The sequence below is a fragment of the Anas acuta genome, chromosome 5 (assembly GCF_963932015.1).
Source record: "Anas acuta chromosome 5, bAnaAcu1.1, whole genome shotgun sequence".
NCBI lineage: Eukaryota > Metazoa > Chordata > Aves > Anseriformes > Anatidae > Anas > Anas acuta.
This window is the reverse complement of record NC_088983.1, coordinates 1,734,802-1,754,411: the sequence shown is the minus strand read 5'-3', so window position 1 is coordinate 1,754,411 and position 19,610 is coordinate 1,734,802. Positions and strand designations below refer to the sequence as shown.

The 19,610-nt window shown below is 41.2% G+C and overlaps 1 protein-coding gene across 6 annotated transcripts in view; it reads left to right on the top strand.

Moving 5' to 3' along the window:
• MDGA2 (MAM domain containing glycosylphosphatidylinositol anchor 2) overlaps positions 1 to 19,610 on the top strand; it is a 324,213-nt gene that overhangs the window by 292,383 nt on the left and 12,220 nt on the right. For all 6 annotated transcript variants that reach the window (XM_068682207.1, XM_068682208.1, XM_068682210.1 and 3 more), the window contains 4 exons: positions 3,365 to 3,542; positions 10,628 to 10,648; positions 15,931 to 16,086; positions 17,117 to 17,275. In XM_068682207.1, the coding sequence (XP_068538308.1) occupies positions 3,365 to 3,542; positions 10,628 to 10,648; positions 15,931 to 16,086; positions 17,117 to 17,275 (514 nt within the window). The remainder of the gene's footprint in view (positions 1 to 3,364; positions 3,543 to 10,627; positions 10,649 to 15,930; positions 16,087 to 17,116; positions 17,276 to 19,610) is intronic.

Here is a 19,610-nt window from a genome sequence, read left to right as displayed (position 1 = left end):
ATCAAACTGTTTTCCTTTCAGAATGAATAAAGTAATAGAGTTGCTTTATTTGCTTCTGTGGGTAGTTGTAGAAAAGGGTGATAATCCAAAGCAGCAACTGAATTTGATAGAAATTAAAGTCTAGCTTTAGTAACAGGAAACTTTAAAAATATGTTATTAATTATTAAAAATATTTGCTGAAGTGTGTGTTTCCGTATCCCCATATCCAAAGGCTACGTGTAATGGGGAGTGTTTTTTACAGCAGACCTCTGTAAGGAGTCAGGAATACCTCAAAGCAACAGCAAGCTGACTTCAAACAGCTGCCAGAGCATCCGTGGTAGCTCAGACAACCCATGGCACAGCATTGTTAGCACAGCATTCACACGTCACGGGCAGCCACCCTGTTGGCATGAAGCATGCAGCACAAAACACTGATGATGTCTGTTCAAAAAAAATGATTTTTTTTTGTTCTATTTTTGTTTTTGTTGTTCTTTTATTTTTAATGTTGAAACTAAGCAGTGTTCTGCAGAGTTCTGTGTTCCTTTGATTCTTAGTTTTTGTGGAAGAGACAGGTACAATCATGAAATAACGTGTAGTGGTATGCAGCTCACAGCTGACATGGTAATTGTTAAAAAGTCTTGCAAAGTTTAGGAATATAAATAATATTTTTAAAAATATAGAAACATAAACGGTTGGACATTTAAAATAAAAGATATATCTGACTCGCTGGGTAATGTGGCAGATTTACAGACATTCCCAAACAGCTGGGATGTGCTCCGGCCAAAGGCTTTCAGTGTCTCCACGTCGAGCAGCAGCTTCTATCCGAGAGCACTGCCCAGTTCAACTGCACAAGATGTTGTGAGCATCCATCCGTGCGGGGCAAGCGAGAAGGTTCATATGGGCAAATCCCCAATGCACTGCTTTAAAAACACAGTCTCAACCTTACCATAAGTATCCTTATTGTCTTCTCGGCAGCACACCCCTCGCCCTGCTCTCAAGGACAGCCATCTCCTCGAGACAAGGCTTATCGATTGCTGGGAGGCTCCCTGGCAGCCCGGGGAGCCGCGCGGTGCATTATGCATCAGTCCCACTGCAGGAAAGGTCCGGACGCCCTTTCCTTTAATTTCTGCAGTGTTTCATATTGTCTGTGCTGGGAGCACGTAGCGCTGGTCACAACTCAGGGGCTGCTGTGCCTCGTGTGGCCGAGGAGCAGAGCAGTGGCCTGGCCCCTTCATGCACCTTTCCAGTCTCCGTGCGTAAATTTGGCACCGCTCTCCTGGAGCACTCGGGTTTCGGTGGTTCCTGGGGGGGTTTTGTGGGCTGGGAAGGTGGGTGTGGGGTGTAACAAGGGCTGCTCATCAGCAGAGGACAGCGGGAAGGTATCTGAGTGGTGTGAGCCTCCCTGCCTGCCAGTGCTGGCTTTGTGGGCTGTGGGGCGTCAGAATGGCACACTGCAAAGCCCAGCTGGTACCGACGGTGTGTCCTCATTCACAGGTAGGCAGCGAAGAAACAAGGAGAAAAAGATGAATTTCTGTTCAGCTACGCGCACCATGGGGTTCGTTTTTTGTTGGTTCAGTCCTTATGTATGAAGATTTATCAGAGATCTGACATCTGACAGAATCTGTCAAATCTGAATGTTTCATGAGCTCCACCTTATAAAGACATAAGATAAAGATATATCTTTATATAAAGATATCTATAAGATATCTTATAAAGATATAATATAAACATATACCTGCAGTATATTATCGTTAATACCTCCTTGTACTGTAGTGGCCCTGGGAAACCATTGGCAGAGGAAGGCTCCACCGTTCCAGGCTATGTACAAAGTCGTGGTGGATGTTTTATCAATACCGTGTCTTTCCAAGGGGGTTCTTTTAATGCTTTCAACAGGGGAGAGGTGATGCTAGCGGGGGAGACAGGGGGGTGGTGCTGCTTGGGCAGCCCACAGCCCCTGGCCTGCCTGGCACCTCCTGCCCCGAGTGCTCATCCAAAAGCTTTCTGGTCTGGGTGCTGCCCTGTGCACAAGCAGAGTTTGTATTAAACATCTAAACTTTTCCTCATGGAAACTTGTTTTTGCATTTTTAACCTCATCTGAGATTTTTTCTCATATGCATGGCTTAAGCCCTGCAGGGCCAGCCCTAAGGAGCCACCTGAGCCTGTAGCACGGCATACGGCATGTGCAGGAGCAGAAATAATGTCACAGATGTGCTCAGCATCGGTTTAACCCCTCCCTGCAAACCCTCAAATCGCAATAAAACACACATTGACTTCAGTGGCACCAAACTGAGGACAAAGTTCCACGAACCCAACTTTCTCAAGGATTGTTCTTGGTTTTTTGCTTCACAGTTTGGGTTTTATTTAATGGGCAATAATTGTACGTGTGTGACATGGTTTAATGATCCAAGAATTGACATCTCTTTCCCGCTGCTATAAATTTAAAGCTTGAAGTCTCTTAGTATTGCTGCAAATATCATTTCTTTGGATGAAATATGGTAGATTTAGTACTAGGTTTCAGTGATTTCAATGTACAATTTTATTGCATCTGCAAATTAAAGTTTTAGAATAAATTTTTTTTCCGTTTTTAATAATCATGAAGCTCTGCACTGATGAACATGGGATAGCTAAGAATTTCCATGCACTCCAGACACAGTGTGCTCAGTGAACTTCTCATTTCAGCTGAACTGCACCTGTACAGTTGTCTTGGATTGTGTGGTAAATATTTAATGATTTTTCCTTTGTTTCCTGGAGATAGTGTCTGTAATAAGCCTGAGTACCTGCAAGTAATATTGAAATGTCAAGTCACTCTGCTGCCCAAAATGTGCGTAATTTCTACTTGTCTGTGAAGCAGTCAACACAATTGCAGAGACAATGTGGTACTCTTCTTCTGGTGCCTTCTTAATTAGGTATTTTTTTCATAGCTTGGTAAAGGCATATAAATAAAAGAAACTATAGATTTTGGTGCTGAAAGCACTGCAGTCTATAAAGCACAGAAATCTATGCTTTGGGGTTTTTTGTTTTCGTTTTCAGTTTGTTTGTTAGTTTAATAAAACAGCCTCTTGTTTGCTGCTATTGACTTTCATTGTTCTCTCAATCCATCCGTCTTTGAGACCACAAGGATTGCTGATAATTGTGCACTAGCCTATTCCTTTCTCACCAAAAGTGGTAAGTGCTTGGAAATCAAACTGCCTTCCAGTCCTCCGCCGTGCTTTCATTAGCTCCAAATTCCCCCCAAATGACAGCCGTGGAGCCTCACTGCCTGGCAGGGGAGGCGATGGGCGCTGGTGAAGTGAGGCCAGCAGCACATGGGCTGCAGGGTTTCCCAAAAATACAAACAGCATCTATCCATACAGCTCTGACATTTCCATCCTTCTTTTGATTTTAGGCTGGACAACAGCGTTGGTGGGAGCAGGAAATTACAGTGAATGGAAACATTCAGAAGGGAGAATTAATTACCTACAACCTCACGGAGCTGATCAAGCCAGAGGCATATGAAGTCCGACTAACGCCCATCACCAGATTTGGGGAGGGGGACTCAACCATCCGGGTCATCAAGTATAGTGGTAAGAAGGTCTTTGTGTACGAGGAAATGTGTTGTGGTGCCTCCAGTGGTGCCTTTGGTCTGCTGCTACAGCTGCATTATGTTGCACGGTGTGTATGAATTGTCAGTCCAGTAGTTTTTGCCAAAATTGCCAAAATCATGTCAGTTTCTATAATATAAAAGTAAAAATATAACTAATTAATGTTATCTTCATGAAATTGTTCTCACTGAAGAGTTTATTCGTGCTCTGAACACTTGGTAGGGCAATGAGTTTTTGGAGAAAACATCTACAAAACAAGTACTATTCTGAAGATGTCCAATTGGTGTTTTGATATTACCTAAATACTATTTTTTTTGTCAGAATCAGTATGTTTTGAGAAATTTCTATTTGAAAGTGAATGATTAAAACAAAAAGACTATTCCTAGCCTGATGCAAGTAGAAAGGGGTGTTTCTGTATTTTCCTGCAGAAGTTTTTCATGAGGAGGATTTACCCACTTTAACAGGAAAGATATAATACTCCTTCCATCCTTAGGAAATGGCTATGAGTCACACCAGGAGAGGTTTGAGTTGTATATTAGGAAAAAAATCTTCACTGAAAGGGCTGTGAGGTATTGGAACAGGCTGCCCAGGGAAGTGGTTGAGTCACCATCCCTGGAGGTATTTAAAAATCGTGTAGCTGTGGTGCTGAGGGATGTGTTGTAGTTGTAGACTTGGCAGCGTTAGGTTAACGGTTGGACTTGATGATTTTAGAGGTGTTTTCTAACCTAAATGATTCTGTGATTCCATTCAGTCTCACAGCATTATGAGGAATTAATTCCTTGAGCTCTAAAAATAACTAAAAATACCTTTCTGAGAGCAATTATTTAAGGAATAACTGAATTACTTTTTTGTTTCTCATTTGTAAAAATTACAATGGAAGGACAAGACATACCTTAGAGAGAAGGTAGTTCTGTTGAAGACATCACAGTGCAGTGATGCAAGTATCAAGGGAACAAATTACATTAAACAACCTCAAATACAAATTCTAAATAACACAGTTGCACATTTCACTTAATGCCAGATCTGCTAACAATGGTGATTGATGAATCTTAAGTTTTAGTGAAGTGTTTGCTAAGAGTGTTTCCCAAAGCTCATCTCAGCAAATACTGATTTAAAACAACTTGTTTACTAAATCTATCTGCTGCAACTCCTATTGGACCTTTGCTCATCATATGGACTCCATACTCAAGTGAATGTCCATGTTCCAGCTTTGGTCTCTTTGGGGCTTCCTGCATACACGAGGGAGACCCAAGGTCTTCTGGATGGTGATCAGGAGCAAAAGCTTCATGCAGACATTTGGGATTTCAGCAATCCCAGTCTCTGTGCTGGCTGTGATAGATAGGCTTGCATCACTCCTGTGTGCCTTGAAATTTCTCCTGTGACTTAAATACTGACCAGTACTCCAGCCATTAGACCAGCTCCTGCTAGGAGTAAATAATAATAATAATAATAATAATAATAAAAATAATAATAACATTCAGCTCAGTCAGTCACTTCTGCTCCTTTTTGGTGGCAGTTTTACGCTGGCAGGTCTCAGGAGGTTGACTGAGGTCTTGGCCATATCTCACAACGGCACTGAATTTGAGCTGTTAACGAAACATTATGTCGTTAGCATTTTGAGCCCCAGGCTGGCAGGAAGAACATTCCCATGCCACATAAAAGGCATATTTTGTCTACCGCAGATTTTTTTCTGCTAGAATCCGCCATTAGCACAGATGTGAATAACATCCCATCTCAAACGTGCTGATGGGTACCAAAGCAAAATCCAGCTGCCCGGAGAGAGGAAGCCATCACGTCGTGCCCCAGATGGAGAAACACTTCTGGAGCAGTGCTCGGTGCTATTGCTCTGGTGTCGACAAAGTCACAGTGTCAGAAATCATGCGCCAGATGCTAATCAATCGGGTAAACCTAAAGTGACTTCCCTTTGAAGAGGGGTTCCAGAATCGCCAAGGCTTTGTGTGCTTCAAATATGCATTTTAACGCAGCATTCATCCAATGACTATAGTGTCAGCAAGCTATTGCCAAGCTAATTTTAAGGATGTTATAGTTCCAGCTATAAAATAATGATATCGCATACATTATTATAGTGCAAATCCAATACTTATAATCTGAAATGCTGGAATCTTAGAAAACCAGTTAATGGGCTAGCAGCATGCACAGCAGCAGGCCAGCATTGATGTAAGAAATAATTATAAACATTACCCAGAAAATAAAAGACATCATGTGAATGTTCGTTAAAAGGAGAAGATAATTTTTTACAGTTTCTCCCATTACAGTCGTTTTTTTTTTTGTTGTTTTTTTTTTAATTGAGACCTTAAGCAGGGAGAAAAGCAGTTGAATCTTCATATCCTCATATTTTTAATGCAGTTTTAAGCTTGCATGTGTGTGCAGTTTTGATCAATACTCCAGAAGCACACTGGACTTCAGCTATATCAGACCATGTTTCTCACCTCGCTGCTTTAGAAATCCCTTTTTTTTTTTTGAACATGCAAGTTTCTCATCTCACAGTGTCACTGACTTGCTGAGATTGGAGGCATCAGTGGATATCAACCTGTCCAGAACCTCCTCAGAGCAGGTAACCCAGGACAGCCCAGGACCACATCCAGCTCTGTCTTAAATATCTCCAGGGACAGACACTCCACAATATCTCTGGGCAACCTGTGCCAGTGTCTGACCACCTTTAGTAGTATATAAGCTTTTTGCTTATTTTTAAAATGTAGGCTTCTATTGTATTGGTAAGGATCCCCTTTGCAAACATTCTTCTCCTTAATTTTTTAAACTTTAAGTAAGCTAATAGGATTTCACCCCATTTTAAAGAAATGCAGCAAGTGTGAAAAGCAGATCAGACACATGATAATTAGAGTTGCTAAAAATGGTATCAGTGTCTTTTGCCTTCAGTGAATACATTCCCTTCTACACTTGAGCTTCAGTTTTCTGCACACACAGGATGGACAGGCCATGGACTGCCTAAGAGTTATTTCGACAGCTTAAGTTTGTGGTTTGTAGTATGACAATCATGGGTAGGTGCTGCCCAGAAATGATTTCTCAGACTAATCTTAAAGTGTGTAAGAATCACCTTGAAATTTCTAGTGTCTTGGTTGTGTTGCTGCCTTACCAGAGAGGAGATTTCTCCAGATTTCATCCATCCTTTAGACATGCCCGTATCTCTCCAGTGACTTTAGAGACATTCTTAGTTGAGGTGCCTAACTTTCAGATAGCAAAAGTCACATTAGTCCTACCTGTGAAGTCGTTTTTACCTCCCGTCTAAGTCATGCAGAGCACATCACATTTTAAATTAAATCCTGCAACTGGAGATTGACAAGGAAAATGCTAATATATAAAAATAAGAGCTTCCAGTGTGCTAGCCTGCTGGTAGCCATCTGAATGTCTGAAATAAGGAGACTATCAAAGTACTATGAAAGTAGGAAAAACGTCAGTAATGAGCTCTTTGCAGTGTACCTTGCCATCTCAAGCTAGAGCTGTAAATACAAAAGAAAAACTCCCTGGTGACCAAGCCCATTAATCAAAAACTTATACTTGGTGGAAGCGTTTCATAGGGAAGTTCCTTGCCTGCCATGAATTATTCTCTCCTCCACACACAGGAAGGACGGGAGAAAAGAACAATCATCACAGTTGGAGCGACATTGATAATTACAGCCAAACATCACTTGACAAATTCTTTAGTAGATGCATATGTTACTCTGCTAGTGAACACAGTCTGCCAAGTAAATACAAACAGGGCAGTTTAAGTAGCACTAATGAGTGTTTTGAAGGCTGTACAGAACAGATAAGTCTTGTAGTAACAGTTTAAATATAATCTCCATCACTTTACATAAATCTGTGTCAGCCTGTTCGATGCAAACAGGCAATAAAGTCCTCCAGCTACTCCAATCAAACCTCAGCACTCGCTGTTTCAGATATGCACTTGTGGTTTAATATTTTTAAAGTTAACCAGTAGTAAACAAGCGCATTAATCTCATTTTTATAAAAAAAGCCAAAAATCCAGCATTGCTACTATTGGTATTTGGAATCAGTCCCTCAAGAAAATGGCAGATAGATGGTGGGTGCCAACCTCTTTGTCTTCCAGCCTGTTTTCATATGCATGTAGAAACTTCCCAGATTCTGTATGGAAAGGGTTTATCATTCTTGCTATTATAATTACAGCTATTATTGTTGTTGCTATTCTTATATTTCTGGAACCTGATGTCCTGGGGGAAAAAAAAAAAAAATCAATTATTACATAAATGGAAGGATTTATAAGCATACACAGATATAAATATGGGGCTGTTTTGTAGGTAGTGTGTTAGATTAGTTGTCGTAATGGGAGGAAGAAAGACTTGTCCACCTAGTGTCAATGTTTACACTGAAGATTGCTTACAACTATGCCGACCAAGTGATTAGAGGTACAGACCCCTGATCTTGATTAAAGCTTTTAGGTTCTGGTTATAATTACCATAACTAGACAGTGTCCACTGGTAGAAAACAGCAGCTGAGTATCCAGCAGGTGTCTACTTACCTCTAGCTTTATGCTTTTCCTAGTTAGTATAGTGGGCAGCTGTTTTTTTTAAAGGAGGGATGTGTCTCTGAAAAAATTGCATGAACAAGAGTCTGTGTTGGGAAGGATCTCTGGAAAATTTAACTGTCTTTATATAAATGCAGTTACACCCAACAGAAGGGCAGACATTAAAGAGAAACCATTCCAGCCACATTTTTCTGTTACCACCTGCACATATACACATCATTGAAAAGTAAAATCATCCAACGAGCTGAAATTCCAGTGGGTTTTATTCCCTGAATGCTGGGGAATAGTGAGGGAGATTAAGGGATAACCCGTCTTGGCTCTACCCAAGCTCAAATACTTTATGACACTTTGTTCTCCTCCGGAGTAAAACCTTCTCCATCAGTAAAACCTTCCCCCAGCACGAGAGAGGACCAGCGGAGCAGAGCAGTGATAGCCCTCTGAGGTGCAAAGACTTCCTCAACGATTCAAACTCAATCTTGGGAATTTACTCCATCAGTCATCCATTAATTTATGGCTAATTCAAGCTGCTGTCTGCATGATGTGCACCCAACAGCCTTACCTGGTGGCAGAGACCTGGAGCCATCGCACCTTGCCTTAGAGCAGCTCGCTGTAGGACTGAGAGGAGCGGGCTTTCTGGTGGTTTTTTTTTTGTTTTCTTTTGTTTTCCAGTTTATGATGTTAGGTAAGCAAGTTCAGCCTAACTGCTTTAATTTGTTTTTCTGCTTTTGTCAATCAGTTTGAACTGCAGCGAGCTTGGCAAGAAGCCCTTTTTGCTCTGCTGCGAACAATCGGCGTAGTGTGACTCAAGGTTACACACTGATGATGGTTTCCATAAAAGCCCGTACGTTTAGTTACAAAGCAAGCATCAGTAAATGTAGTTTCCAGCAATTTCAGCTAATTCCAAGTTCAATCACTCAAGAAGCTCACAAAATGAATGTTTCTTGGAGAATGAAAGGTAATTTGTTCGTAAAAGCTATGAGGTTATCTAATATAATGTAATGACTAAGTTTCTTAAGAAAATTGCACTGGGACAAATCACTGTTCATTTGTTTTAGTGAAGCAAGATAAGATGGCAGAGTTGCTAATTTACAGCTGTTTTAAAAACTTCAGATTGAATCTAGAGCTAAGTAGAATCCACAGCCGGGGTCAGAAACCAAGAGTTCGTGACTCTGAACGCGGCCTGGGAATGGCAGCAAGACATGGAGCAACCTTTACACAGCAATCTGGCATTACCATGGATTTGGAGATAAAATTGAATTTAATTTTTTCTGTCAATAACAATCCACCTGTGGGCTTAGCATCCTGCTGTTTCTCCTATGCAGGAGAACTTGCAGAAGAAGGGCTCTGTTTCCTAAGTCACTTGTCCTCAAATTTACCTTTCTGCAAAGGGGTAGCACAGGACTGGGGATTTTCATTTTTCCTTCAGAGCTGATTTCCAGTTTAGCATTGGACAGATTATTCTGGAGCCAACCTTTGCTAGCCAATCCCATATTTAAATACCTGTAGGCACAGTTGAGGTTTGACTTTCATCTTGTTTCATCCCTTGTCTGTTAGGTGAACCAAAATATTAAGGAATTTTGAATTCAGAGGGTTCTGATTTTGCTGAGGGTCTATCAGACAAGAGTGCAAGTTTTATCAGCTGTCCCAAAGATTCCCAGTACCCAGTAGTCCTGCCAAGTCACACGAGGCGTTGCACAGACCAATAAAAGAACAGACAAAACATTTTTCAGCAATATTATCTCAAGGCTTCTTTGCAGTGTTGGAAAATTGGTTTTGATGCCTCCTGAGGTGAGGGGTGGCCATGGATTGGTGGCCCGTGAGGACACCGAAGGCCTTCAAGTTCCCTTCTCTTCTAAAATTTCCTTAAAATATATTCCCTGGTATAAAAGGATTTATGAGGCAGAGGGCTTGCATATCTCTCACTTGGTTGTGTCTCTTGGTCTAATGAGATCAAACATGTTCTCATAAACTTACTATGCTTGTTTCCTGCTGTTTAAAAAGAAAATTGTCATTTCTGAGAAGAATGCAAGTGCTGTCTGGCTCTGAAGACATCTTAAACTGAGGAATAGTACTTTTATTTAATAGAAGAACAGTTCATTATGTTACATATTCATGAACACTGATAAAACCAGATGTTGAGTAAGGCCTGATGCAGAACCTGTGCTTCTGCTGAATTCGTTCTTTCTGCAGGTTTTGCTGGGTTCCTATACAAAGGCATCACCCTGGAGTTTTGCTGTGCAGCCGTCCTCTTCCTTACAGTACCTGTGCTAATAATCTATTTTAGATGCTTAATTACAGCACCCCAAGCTGCGGGTGCTAGTGATGGAGCATACACACCATGGATGAGGGAGGCTTTTCTCACTGCAGCCACTCACTGAGCTACAAAATGTGCTCCAAAAGGAAGGAATTGGTTTTGCTGGCTGTCTCAGTGTGGGACCCATAATCTGGGGGAGAAGAATGATCTGTGGGAAATTTAGAATAATATGTGTGTTGATGAACGACGATTTCCCCTTTGTGCTAATTTTGTTTTTTCTCTGTCTTCCAGCTCCAGTAAATCCACACCTACGTAAGTATTTCTTTATCTTTTTTAGATTTTTTTTTTCCATGTGGAGAACTGTCCTTGCACTTGTTGTCCCTTGCAGTTAAAAAGTAAATGCCAATGACTGCACTTAGGGTTGTGTCCCGTGGACTGCATTGTCCACCCTGATCATCTAGATCATCTTTCTTTCTCCTTACCCCAAACAGTCCATCTAAAGGAAAAAAATAATATTCTAAAAATAAACTCCATTTCTGGGGCACGGCAGCTCAGTATGTGTGGGTGCAGCTACAGGTTGGTCACAGAAGTAGCTAAATGCCTGACTGTTTGAGTACTGAGTAGGGTCTGTGTCTGATCCTCGCCGGGCATGTTAAAATGTCAAAAGAAAAGTAAGTTTCTGAAATTTTCCGAGTCCATTTATCCTTGCCTGAGAACTGCATTTGCACTTCTTAAGGTATCTCTGCTTGAGCAGTGGGGCTGGACCCGGTGACCTCCCGAAGTCCCTTCCAACCTTCCCTGCTCCGTCATTCTGAATGAATTATTTGGATACTTCCAGATGTAGTCAGGAGCTCATCCACAGCTTTAAAACAAAAAGAAGACTGCGTGTTTTTTTTTTCATGCAGTGCATACATGAATCATGGACCTCATTTGCACAGAGAAATGTGGAGACCAAAGGTGTGACGAGGGTGTGAAAGTGCTGAGAGAAATTCGCAGGAGGCAGCTCCACAGGCATGATTGCAAGTTGCAGACTCTAACTACATCCCTGCTAATGTGCTGCTGCTCGGGAGCACGGGGATATTGCAGGGGAGGAGTGACTCGTGGTACAGCTGGATCCCACACATTTAATCCACAGGCACCAAATCCCTGCCAATATTGCAGACAGGAGACTGGGCTGGAGCTGCAGCATGTGAAACCAACTTATTTCTAAGTCTCCCCGTCTGTCCACTTCATGATTTATTTCCACGATATGCACGTAGTGAGTGCATATTCTGTCTGTGGGAACGTACTCTGCCTTTATTCTTGCTTTTAATCACGTATGCAGAAAATTCCCTTGTAAAGGGAGTGGGCTAGCAGTTAGTGCTGGCATCGTGCAGCCACAGACAGGCAGGAAGGCAGCACTGGGCTGTGCGAGCATCCTCTCTGTCTCTCTCTCACACAGATAGCTAAGCCTTACTGTAAATTTTAAGCTTATTTGCTGAAGATCTTGTGCGATGCATTAATAATTAATCAGGGCTCAATTCAAAGCTCACAGGAGCTGAAGGAACCAATCCCATTCTCTTAAATGAGCAGGAGATGAGGCCCGTGCTAATTAATATATTAAATATATACTCTGCGATGTTAAGAAAGAAAAGCATTGCAGTCCCAAGTGCTTCACATTATAATCTTCCATGATTTTAAGATCTGAAATTGTCTCGTTTTCAAAATATCTCTGTTGCACACTTACAAGCCACAGCTCTGGTAGGCACATGGCACAGTGCAGGTGGCATCCAAAGCGCCCTCGAGATAGAAACTGAGTTAGCTCAGAGGAGGGAGACTTCTGACAGCCTGCCCACCATTTCCTTCGTCTGCTTGTTGAGTCTGCCTCTCTGTGCACTGCCAGTAATGGGAAAGTTTGCCCACCAGGAGCTATCGTGCACCCAGCGTCATTTCTTTCATATGACCAAAGAGATGGAAAAATCACGAAGGCTTGCTTTTTTTCCCCAAAGACATCTTGAGTGAAATCCTTTGACAGGGAAGAAATCTGCAAATGGGTTCAAACCAGTAAGCTGGAGAAGAGAGGCTCTGTCTCCCCTTACAAATCCAATCTCATCTTTATCCACGCTTTTTACAATCTCATTTTATTTCACTGAAAATACAGAATGAATGAGGATTTATATATATATTATATAACGTCAATCAGATTGTTTCTTTTCCAAACCTATTGGGCTGAATTCTATTTCTATTTACACCACCATGAATGAAGAGTAAGTGCTGTATTCAGCTGGGACAAGATATCTGTATTGGAAACTGAAGTCACACCTTGCTGCTTAAAGTCTGGAATAACCACATTGCACAGGGCAGTCCTTTCTATGAGATTTCTGCAATACAAAAGCAAGTAGCATTGAATGATGTTGAGATGTAGCCTTAGAACTGTTTTTTTTTGTGTGTTTTTTTGTTTTTGTTTGTTTGTTTTTGTTTTTGTTTTGTAACATATAATAGAAAACATTTAACATAAATGTTTAATAATTTCATATGAATTAGTGCAACTGGATGTTACACTTGAATGATAGAAGAGATTAGATGTTAAAGAGTCATATTCAACTTGAATTTTATGGAACACGAATTCATGCCACAATGAAGAGCCTTTCACCTTGAGAAGAGTTTCAGATTTTGCCCTAATTGGCAATAACCTGCGCTGGTATGTGCTTTGACAAAAATTCACCACTTTCTTTAATGGTAATTGGTGCTATCATTGGTGCCTTCAGCAACCCACAGTGGTCTGAGCAGTGTCATGAGCCGGAGCACCCATGGGTCCCTGGGGAAGAGCATCTGTTCCTCTTGCTCTTGGTGTGCCTCTTTAGTGAACAGGTCAGGACCATCCAGGTCTATTTAAATGCCCCAAATTCGTGCATAGGGAAAGTACCGAGCTAATCCTGGGGAACTATTTCCCATTTTTATTCATCTCTTATTTTTTATGAAGTGTTCAGTGACAAGAATATTTAGCACTAACCTTTTCCAATGTATTGCAAATGGCAGAGTCCCGTGGGAAAGCAGTGTTTTCATAACAGATAAATGGCAAACTTTTACTTGCCTTCCTTCATCTGGCCTGATTTATTTTTTTTAATTTATTTTTTATTTTTTTCACTCAAAGAAAAGTCTTTTGTTCTGCTGATGTGGAATTTCTTAATGAAGCTCTGAGGGCATGGTGTGACATGGAAATGCAGCTTTTAAGGTACTGGAGGGGCAGTGGTAGAAACTGCTGAGTAGCAGGAAATGCTTTTCTTTATCCATTTTGCTGCAGGACTGCATATGGTAGTCAGTGTTTTTCTTCTTCAGTTACTTTTTTGCCCTTTAATTCTATCTCACTGTGCCGAAACAGCACCTTTTGTGATGTAGGAAGGGTGTAGGTAAGTGGAGCTGGTACCCCAGTGTACAGAAGATAGCGTAAACCCAGCAGTTCAGAGCTTGCAGCATGTAAAAGGCGTTGTTGGAGATGAGAGGCACAGCTGGCATTTTGCTCAGAGTGCTTCACTCGTGTCCTTGCGTCTTTCAAGAGCTTCATCAGGGTCTTTGCACTCTCTTCCTGGTCTTAGGGACAAAGACAGAGGTGTTGATCTCCATCCACTCAAATGCTTCCCTCTTGAAGGATTTGGGATGCAATTTGGATGCACAGGTGTTCATCGTGGCCTTACTCTGTGATGTGCTCATCTCTCAGGAAGAACCTCTCTGTATTTCTTCTCTGCAATGCTTACGGTGGTGCTCCTGTGTTGAATGATTTTGTCTATTGCCACTTCTTCATCATTCAGAATTCAGGATTCGGAAGGCACTACTTCCAGAATCAGACCGTGGGGCAAGGTCCTGAAGTGAGCTCCTCATTGTGTTGATGGTTTTCGGTCGCTTTTGCCAGTTAAGGAATTGTGCCTTAGGAAATTAATTCTCCTGAAGGATCTAATAAAGATGATGGATTTATTGAGAAATCAAGTCAATCTGCTTGAGGTGCTAATGGGCACGGGCAGTTTCTGTGCACTGCATTTCCACGATAGCCTGTTTTTATGGAGCAATGCCTGATGCTGACTGCCATGGAGTGGGAAGTTTGTGTTGCTCTGCATCAGCAGAGTCAGAATGAGGAAGAGTTGGAAAGCTCTCCTAATGCACCTGGTGGTTTGGGTTGAATTTCCAAGCCTGCTTTTTCAGTCTGCAGTGCTATATGACTTTAAACAAGCTTCAGAGCAGCATCCTTGCTTAGCAGTATCCAAGCTAAGCCCAGGTCCCTCTGTCTTCGCTGATTTGCAGTGAAGCTCCAGTGGCTTAAGTGGATTTATAGTTTACTGAAACCCCAAACCTGCAAACATTTATACACCTTCTCAATTTAACACAGATGAATAATCCCATGACGCCTGGTGTTAGAGTTCCTCATAACAATGAATATAAATTGCACCCCTATAAGGAAGGCTGTAGCTGACACAGTGTGCAGACAGCTGCATTCTCCCTAGAGAAGAGAGATTTGCTTGTTTTCTCAGATAAATCAATTGCCTTTGCTGGAAGAGTAAACTCAGCAGGAACTGTTCATGTGCATAAAATTAAGCTTTTGCACATTTTTCTACATGGGGCCTTATTCTGTTCTGAGATGAAAACTGAACCTTGAAGTTTGATGTGTTTGGTTCCTAAATGTCTGATGATGGGACTTTCCTATCCCATTGTAACCTGGCAGGTAGGATCACGGGAATGGTGAGTCTTACAGACCTGTTTCACAACACAGAGGGTCCCAGTAATCCTGTCTGGGGTTTTGGGTGTGTTATTTTTTGTTGATGTTACTTTTTCTTTGGAAGCTTTTAGAACTTGTCCTCAAGACAACAGAGATCTTAGTGAGCAGGCTAGGGGATGTCCTCAGGAGATGATACAATCACCTATCCTGCTCGTACAGGTTCAGATAGACCTCAGCCTTCCTCCCAGACATTTCTCTAATTGATAATTATAATTCAGTGCTGAGGACTCAATGCTCGTCCTGAGCAATTCATTCACTTTGCTTTTTTTTTAGAAAGATTTTCTAAAATCTTTCTACTCTAAATCCCCTTTCCTCTCATTTTAGCCATTCTTTGCTTTCCCATCCCTTCTGAAAACTGAGAAAAATGTAACAGAGGTCACTTGGAGGCCACATTTTTCCTTTTGAAAGGTTGTTGTCCACTTTTCCTTAACATCCCTAGCCAAAATAACCCACTTCTTACTTTTTTCCCCATACTTCATATTTTATGGATATGCTGTTTGTTCTTCCAAGCTTTTTAGAAATCCTAGCAGAAGAAGAGACAATGTCTCTAAGAGCTATTACACCTGAATATGTGAGAAGAATCTATACAATAAGACTTGAATATAATTTCAAGTAACACTAAGACAAATTGATGACTGATTTTTTATTTTTTATTTGGTATTGGGGTCACTTGAAAGAAAACATACACTCAGCACTAGAGAATGGTGTAAAACAGATGTACATCTATTTCTGGTACTGCTAATGAGCATCATCCTACAACACCTCCATTCTGATTGAGAAGTGATTTTACAAACACACCTTTAGTAGCTTTCGCCATTACATTTCTGCTCGTTTGCTGTGTTGGCAGGAGAGTTCCACTGTGGCTTTGAGGACGGTAACATTTGCCTTTTCACTCAAGACGATACAGACAATTTTGACTGGACAAAGCAAAGCACTGCCACTAGAGACACAAAATATACCCCCAACACTGGGCCAAACGCAGATCGGACTGGCTCCAAGGAAGGTAAGCTCCAGAGGTGTGCCTGGTCTCAAAAGCTGTGGCCATTTTCCTCATCATATCAAGAATGCTCATACTTCAAGGACTTCTAAAAGAAACTGCCAGTGCTGAGGCATGTGACTGGTCCCTAGGTGGAATTCACTAACGATGCCATTAAGCATCTTGCATTGTTTCTGTTGTCCCATTTTCAAAGCGATGGCTTTCATGTTGCAGTCTGGTGGGGAAATATTCTAGCACATCTTGAAATATTCTTCTGGTTTATGTCATTTCAGTTCTAACTTGGACTCTCACAATGAGATTTTTTGCCCCATTTTTACTTTGGGTGTTGCTAAACATGTAATTTTCAATCTGCTCCCCCTGTTAACAGAAGTGTGCCATCTTGACTGCAGTATATATTTTCATTTCAAAAGTCAGACATACTGTGCTGAATTCATCAAGCGCTGCAATAACTCATGCTATTTCATTGTATGCCCCCTGCCCCTCTATTACCAAAGGGGAAAAATCATACTGCTTTGTATTTGCTTGGTTGGATTAAGTAAAAACTCTCTCTGTTGTTGGCACAGACCAGATCAGAATAAATTAATGTTGTCTCCTTGTGAGCTTTTGAACTAGAATTGACATGGACACTTCCAAATGTTCATTGAAAGGTTTCCATCAAGATTTTTTTACCTTATTTTAAGTGTCCTCCCTTCTCACTGTTTATAGGAACAAACTGCAACCTTGAGACTGAAGTCTGAACCCCATCATAAAGATTTTTTTCTTTTCTTGTGCATATACAATCTTGTATCGATTTTAAGTTGTTTATGAGAACTGACCTGCTAGCCCTGATTTTACTCTTGGTAGAAAACAACTTTGAAGCAGCTGTGGGAAACACGTGGGCTTAATGCAGAACAAGCATGGCCTGGAGACCATGGTGATGTCAGATGAATGTGAAAAATTAATCAAGATACCTGATAGTCCCGGTGTCTTCCTGCATGTGTATGTGTTAGATTTTTAAGACTGCAACTTAACAATTTTTGTTTGGACTTTCCCCCAGGTTTCTACATGTACATCGAAACATCACGCCCCAGGCTGGAAGGAGAAAAGGCCAGACTTGTCAGTCCCGTTTTCAGCGTTGCTCCAAAGAATCCTTACGGAGCTACGAACACAGCCTACTGTTTCAGCTTCTACTACCACATGTATGGACAGCACATAGGTAGGAGAAAGCCAATGACCTTGTCTTATCACTCTGGGAGAAATAGCAGCAGCAAAGTCCAGCTATGTTAAAGAAAAACACAGGAGGACTGCCAAAACTAGCTATAACCAGGGCTGGCAAGAGAGGCTCCTGATAACATCCTTATGGCCATAAAATGTTTTCCCACTAATCAGCATGCTAGCAGGAGCCCCGCTTATGGTTGACAAGAGCACATCTTGTAGGCGTGGAGGGTTGAGCAGGGGAAATTTAAAGTGTAAAGTAAAATTTAAAGAAGGTGATTCTTGCAAATGCTTTGCCTGGTTTTGAGTGTTTTGCCTGGTCACGGTGTTTTGACTCCTTGCTAGATTTGGGGTGAAGCAGTTAGCAGCAACCTTTCTGTGTGGGCAGCTGTAGCAGCACAGCCTGCACCATGAGGCAGCATGTGGCTCCGCCAGGGAAGTCCTGAGCAATTCGCTCAAAAGCTGGGGGAGTTTATCTTTGCAATGTGTATCCTTAGGTCTATTTTTAGTCCTAGCCCTTTTAACACAGACATTTAATTACTTCACATAGTGTAAAAATAAAAGGTGTGGGAAAATATTAAACTATAAGCCAGAGCCAATTTTTCTAAATCCTCTAAATCCCTGTGGAGTTCTCGGTGCTTACCAGTGTGTCGAGAGGCTTTCCTTTGCCAGCCTGACCTGACTTGATGTATTTTTATATATATTTTCAAGGGCAAGCACATTCTCGTAGTGCATTCTGGTGGTCGCCTGGGGAAACCTTCGCCTGCCTGCAGGCAGGGTTCAGGTTATAAATAGAGCAAACACATTCCCGTAGTTTTGTTGGGTGTCTCTGCACTGCTGAGCGCTTGCACACAGCCCCCGGCGTAATTCTTCTCACTCTGCATTGCAATAGGAACTTGCCTGGGTGTTTGAAGGAACTGATGGAGCCATGTCATGCTAAGTGAAAAAAATATATAAAATGATCTGCTTCTGGTGCAGGATAGTGAAGAGCAAAATTATGAACATCAGGGGTCGAAGAGTTTTTCTGGAATACCTCTAAGTTCAGAAATAGTGTAAGAAAAACAGCCATTGAGGCTGACACCTGCCCTCAAAACTGTGACCTCTGCTGCAATTTTGTTCTTTTTCCTTGGCTACCTTTTCTGTAAGTGTATGACCTTAGCTTTTTTGCTGAAATTGCCCTTTTCTGTGTAATTACTTGAATTGATATTTATAATATCATCTGACGAAGGAGCTGACCCACAGGTGAAGATGGTGGCAATGATTAGTGATCACTTACAAAGGACTTGTTCACGGAGATGTGGACACCTACCTGTCAAAAAACAAAATTGCTCGATATCACTTCTATTCTTTACCATTAAAAAATATAGACACCATCATTTTAGCTAATGTTCAAAGCGATCTTTTTTTGAACAGCTTTGTACAGGACAGAAAAATAGTAAATTAATTGCATCAGCCACGTGTTTAAATGCAGGCACATACACGCTCACTAAATTCTACATTGTAGTTTGTCATAATGACCAAATGGTTTGAAGCACATGAAAATGCAAAATGCATACAAGAAATAATTTATGAAATCAGCAAATATATATCATTCGATTCCCCAGATACGAACTCTATCACCTAAATTTTTATGAGGATAGTAAAAAATAAAGAGAAAAGAAAAACCTCATGAGTGATGATATTCTTAGACTTCAGTGATTTAAGCAAATGGCTATTTTAGGAATTGTCACATTGATGAGGTAACTGCTTGAATGAGTTTTTGAAGGTTTGTGGTCTTAGAAATTACTTTGGGTTAGGGAAAGGGTTATTATAGCACAATGATTTGCCCAGGCGAATCAAACTCAATCAGTGTTTCAGATGATGTATATTTGATAACCTTCATTTAGAAGATACATTTTCCATAGCAGCACATTGTTTAGCTTCTCTTTTAATATCTCTGCTCTTCAAAGTTATGTAGCTAAAGGCTTCTTTTTGTTCTGGTGAAAGTTTGGCCCATGGTTGATTCTGATCATATTTTGAACAGCTACTTTAAAGCTGAAAATTCATGTAAACAGCTTACTCTTCTGAACTCACCTTCAGCCTTCTTGTGCTCACCTTCTGACTGTGGAAATAATCTCTGCCCACAAATATTTTGTGACCCCAAGTATTTTAAACATCCTGTATAACTCCATGTATTTCTACTCTAAATTCTCTTCCTATTCTGCATCATGTTGTAGGCTAAAATGGCTAAAATGTATTCCAAATGAACATGTCCAAAAGAACCTGACAAAGTTAGTGCTGCAATGAGGTTGAATAAATGAATGCTCTCCAGTGGTTGCTTCCAACTGGCATCGCAC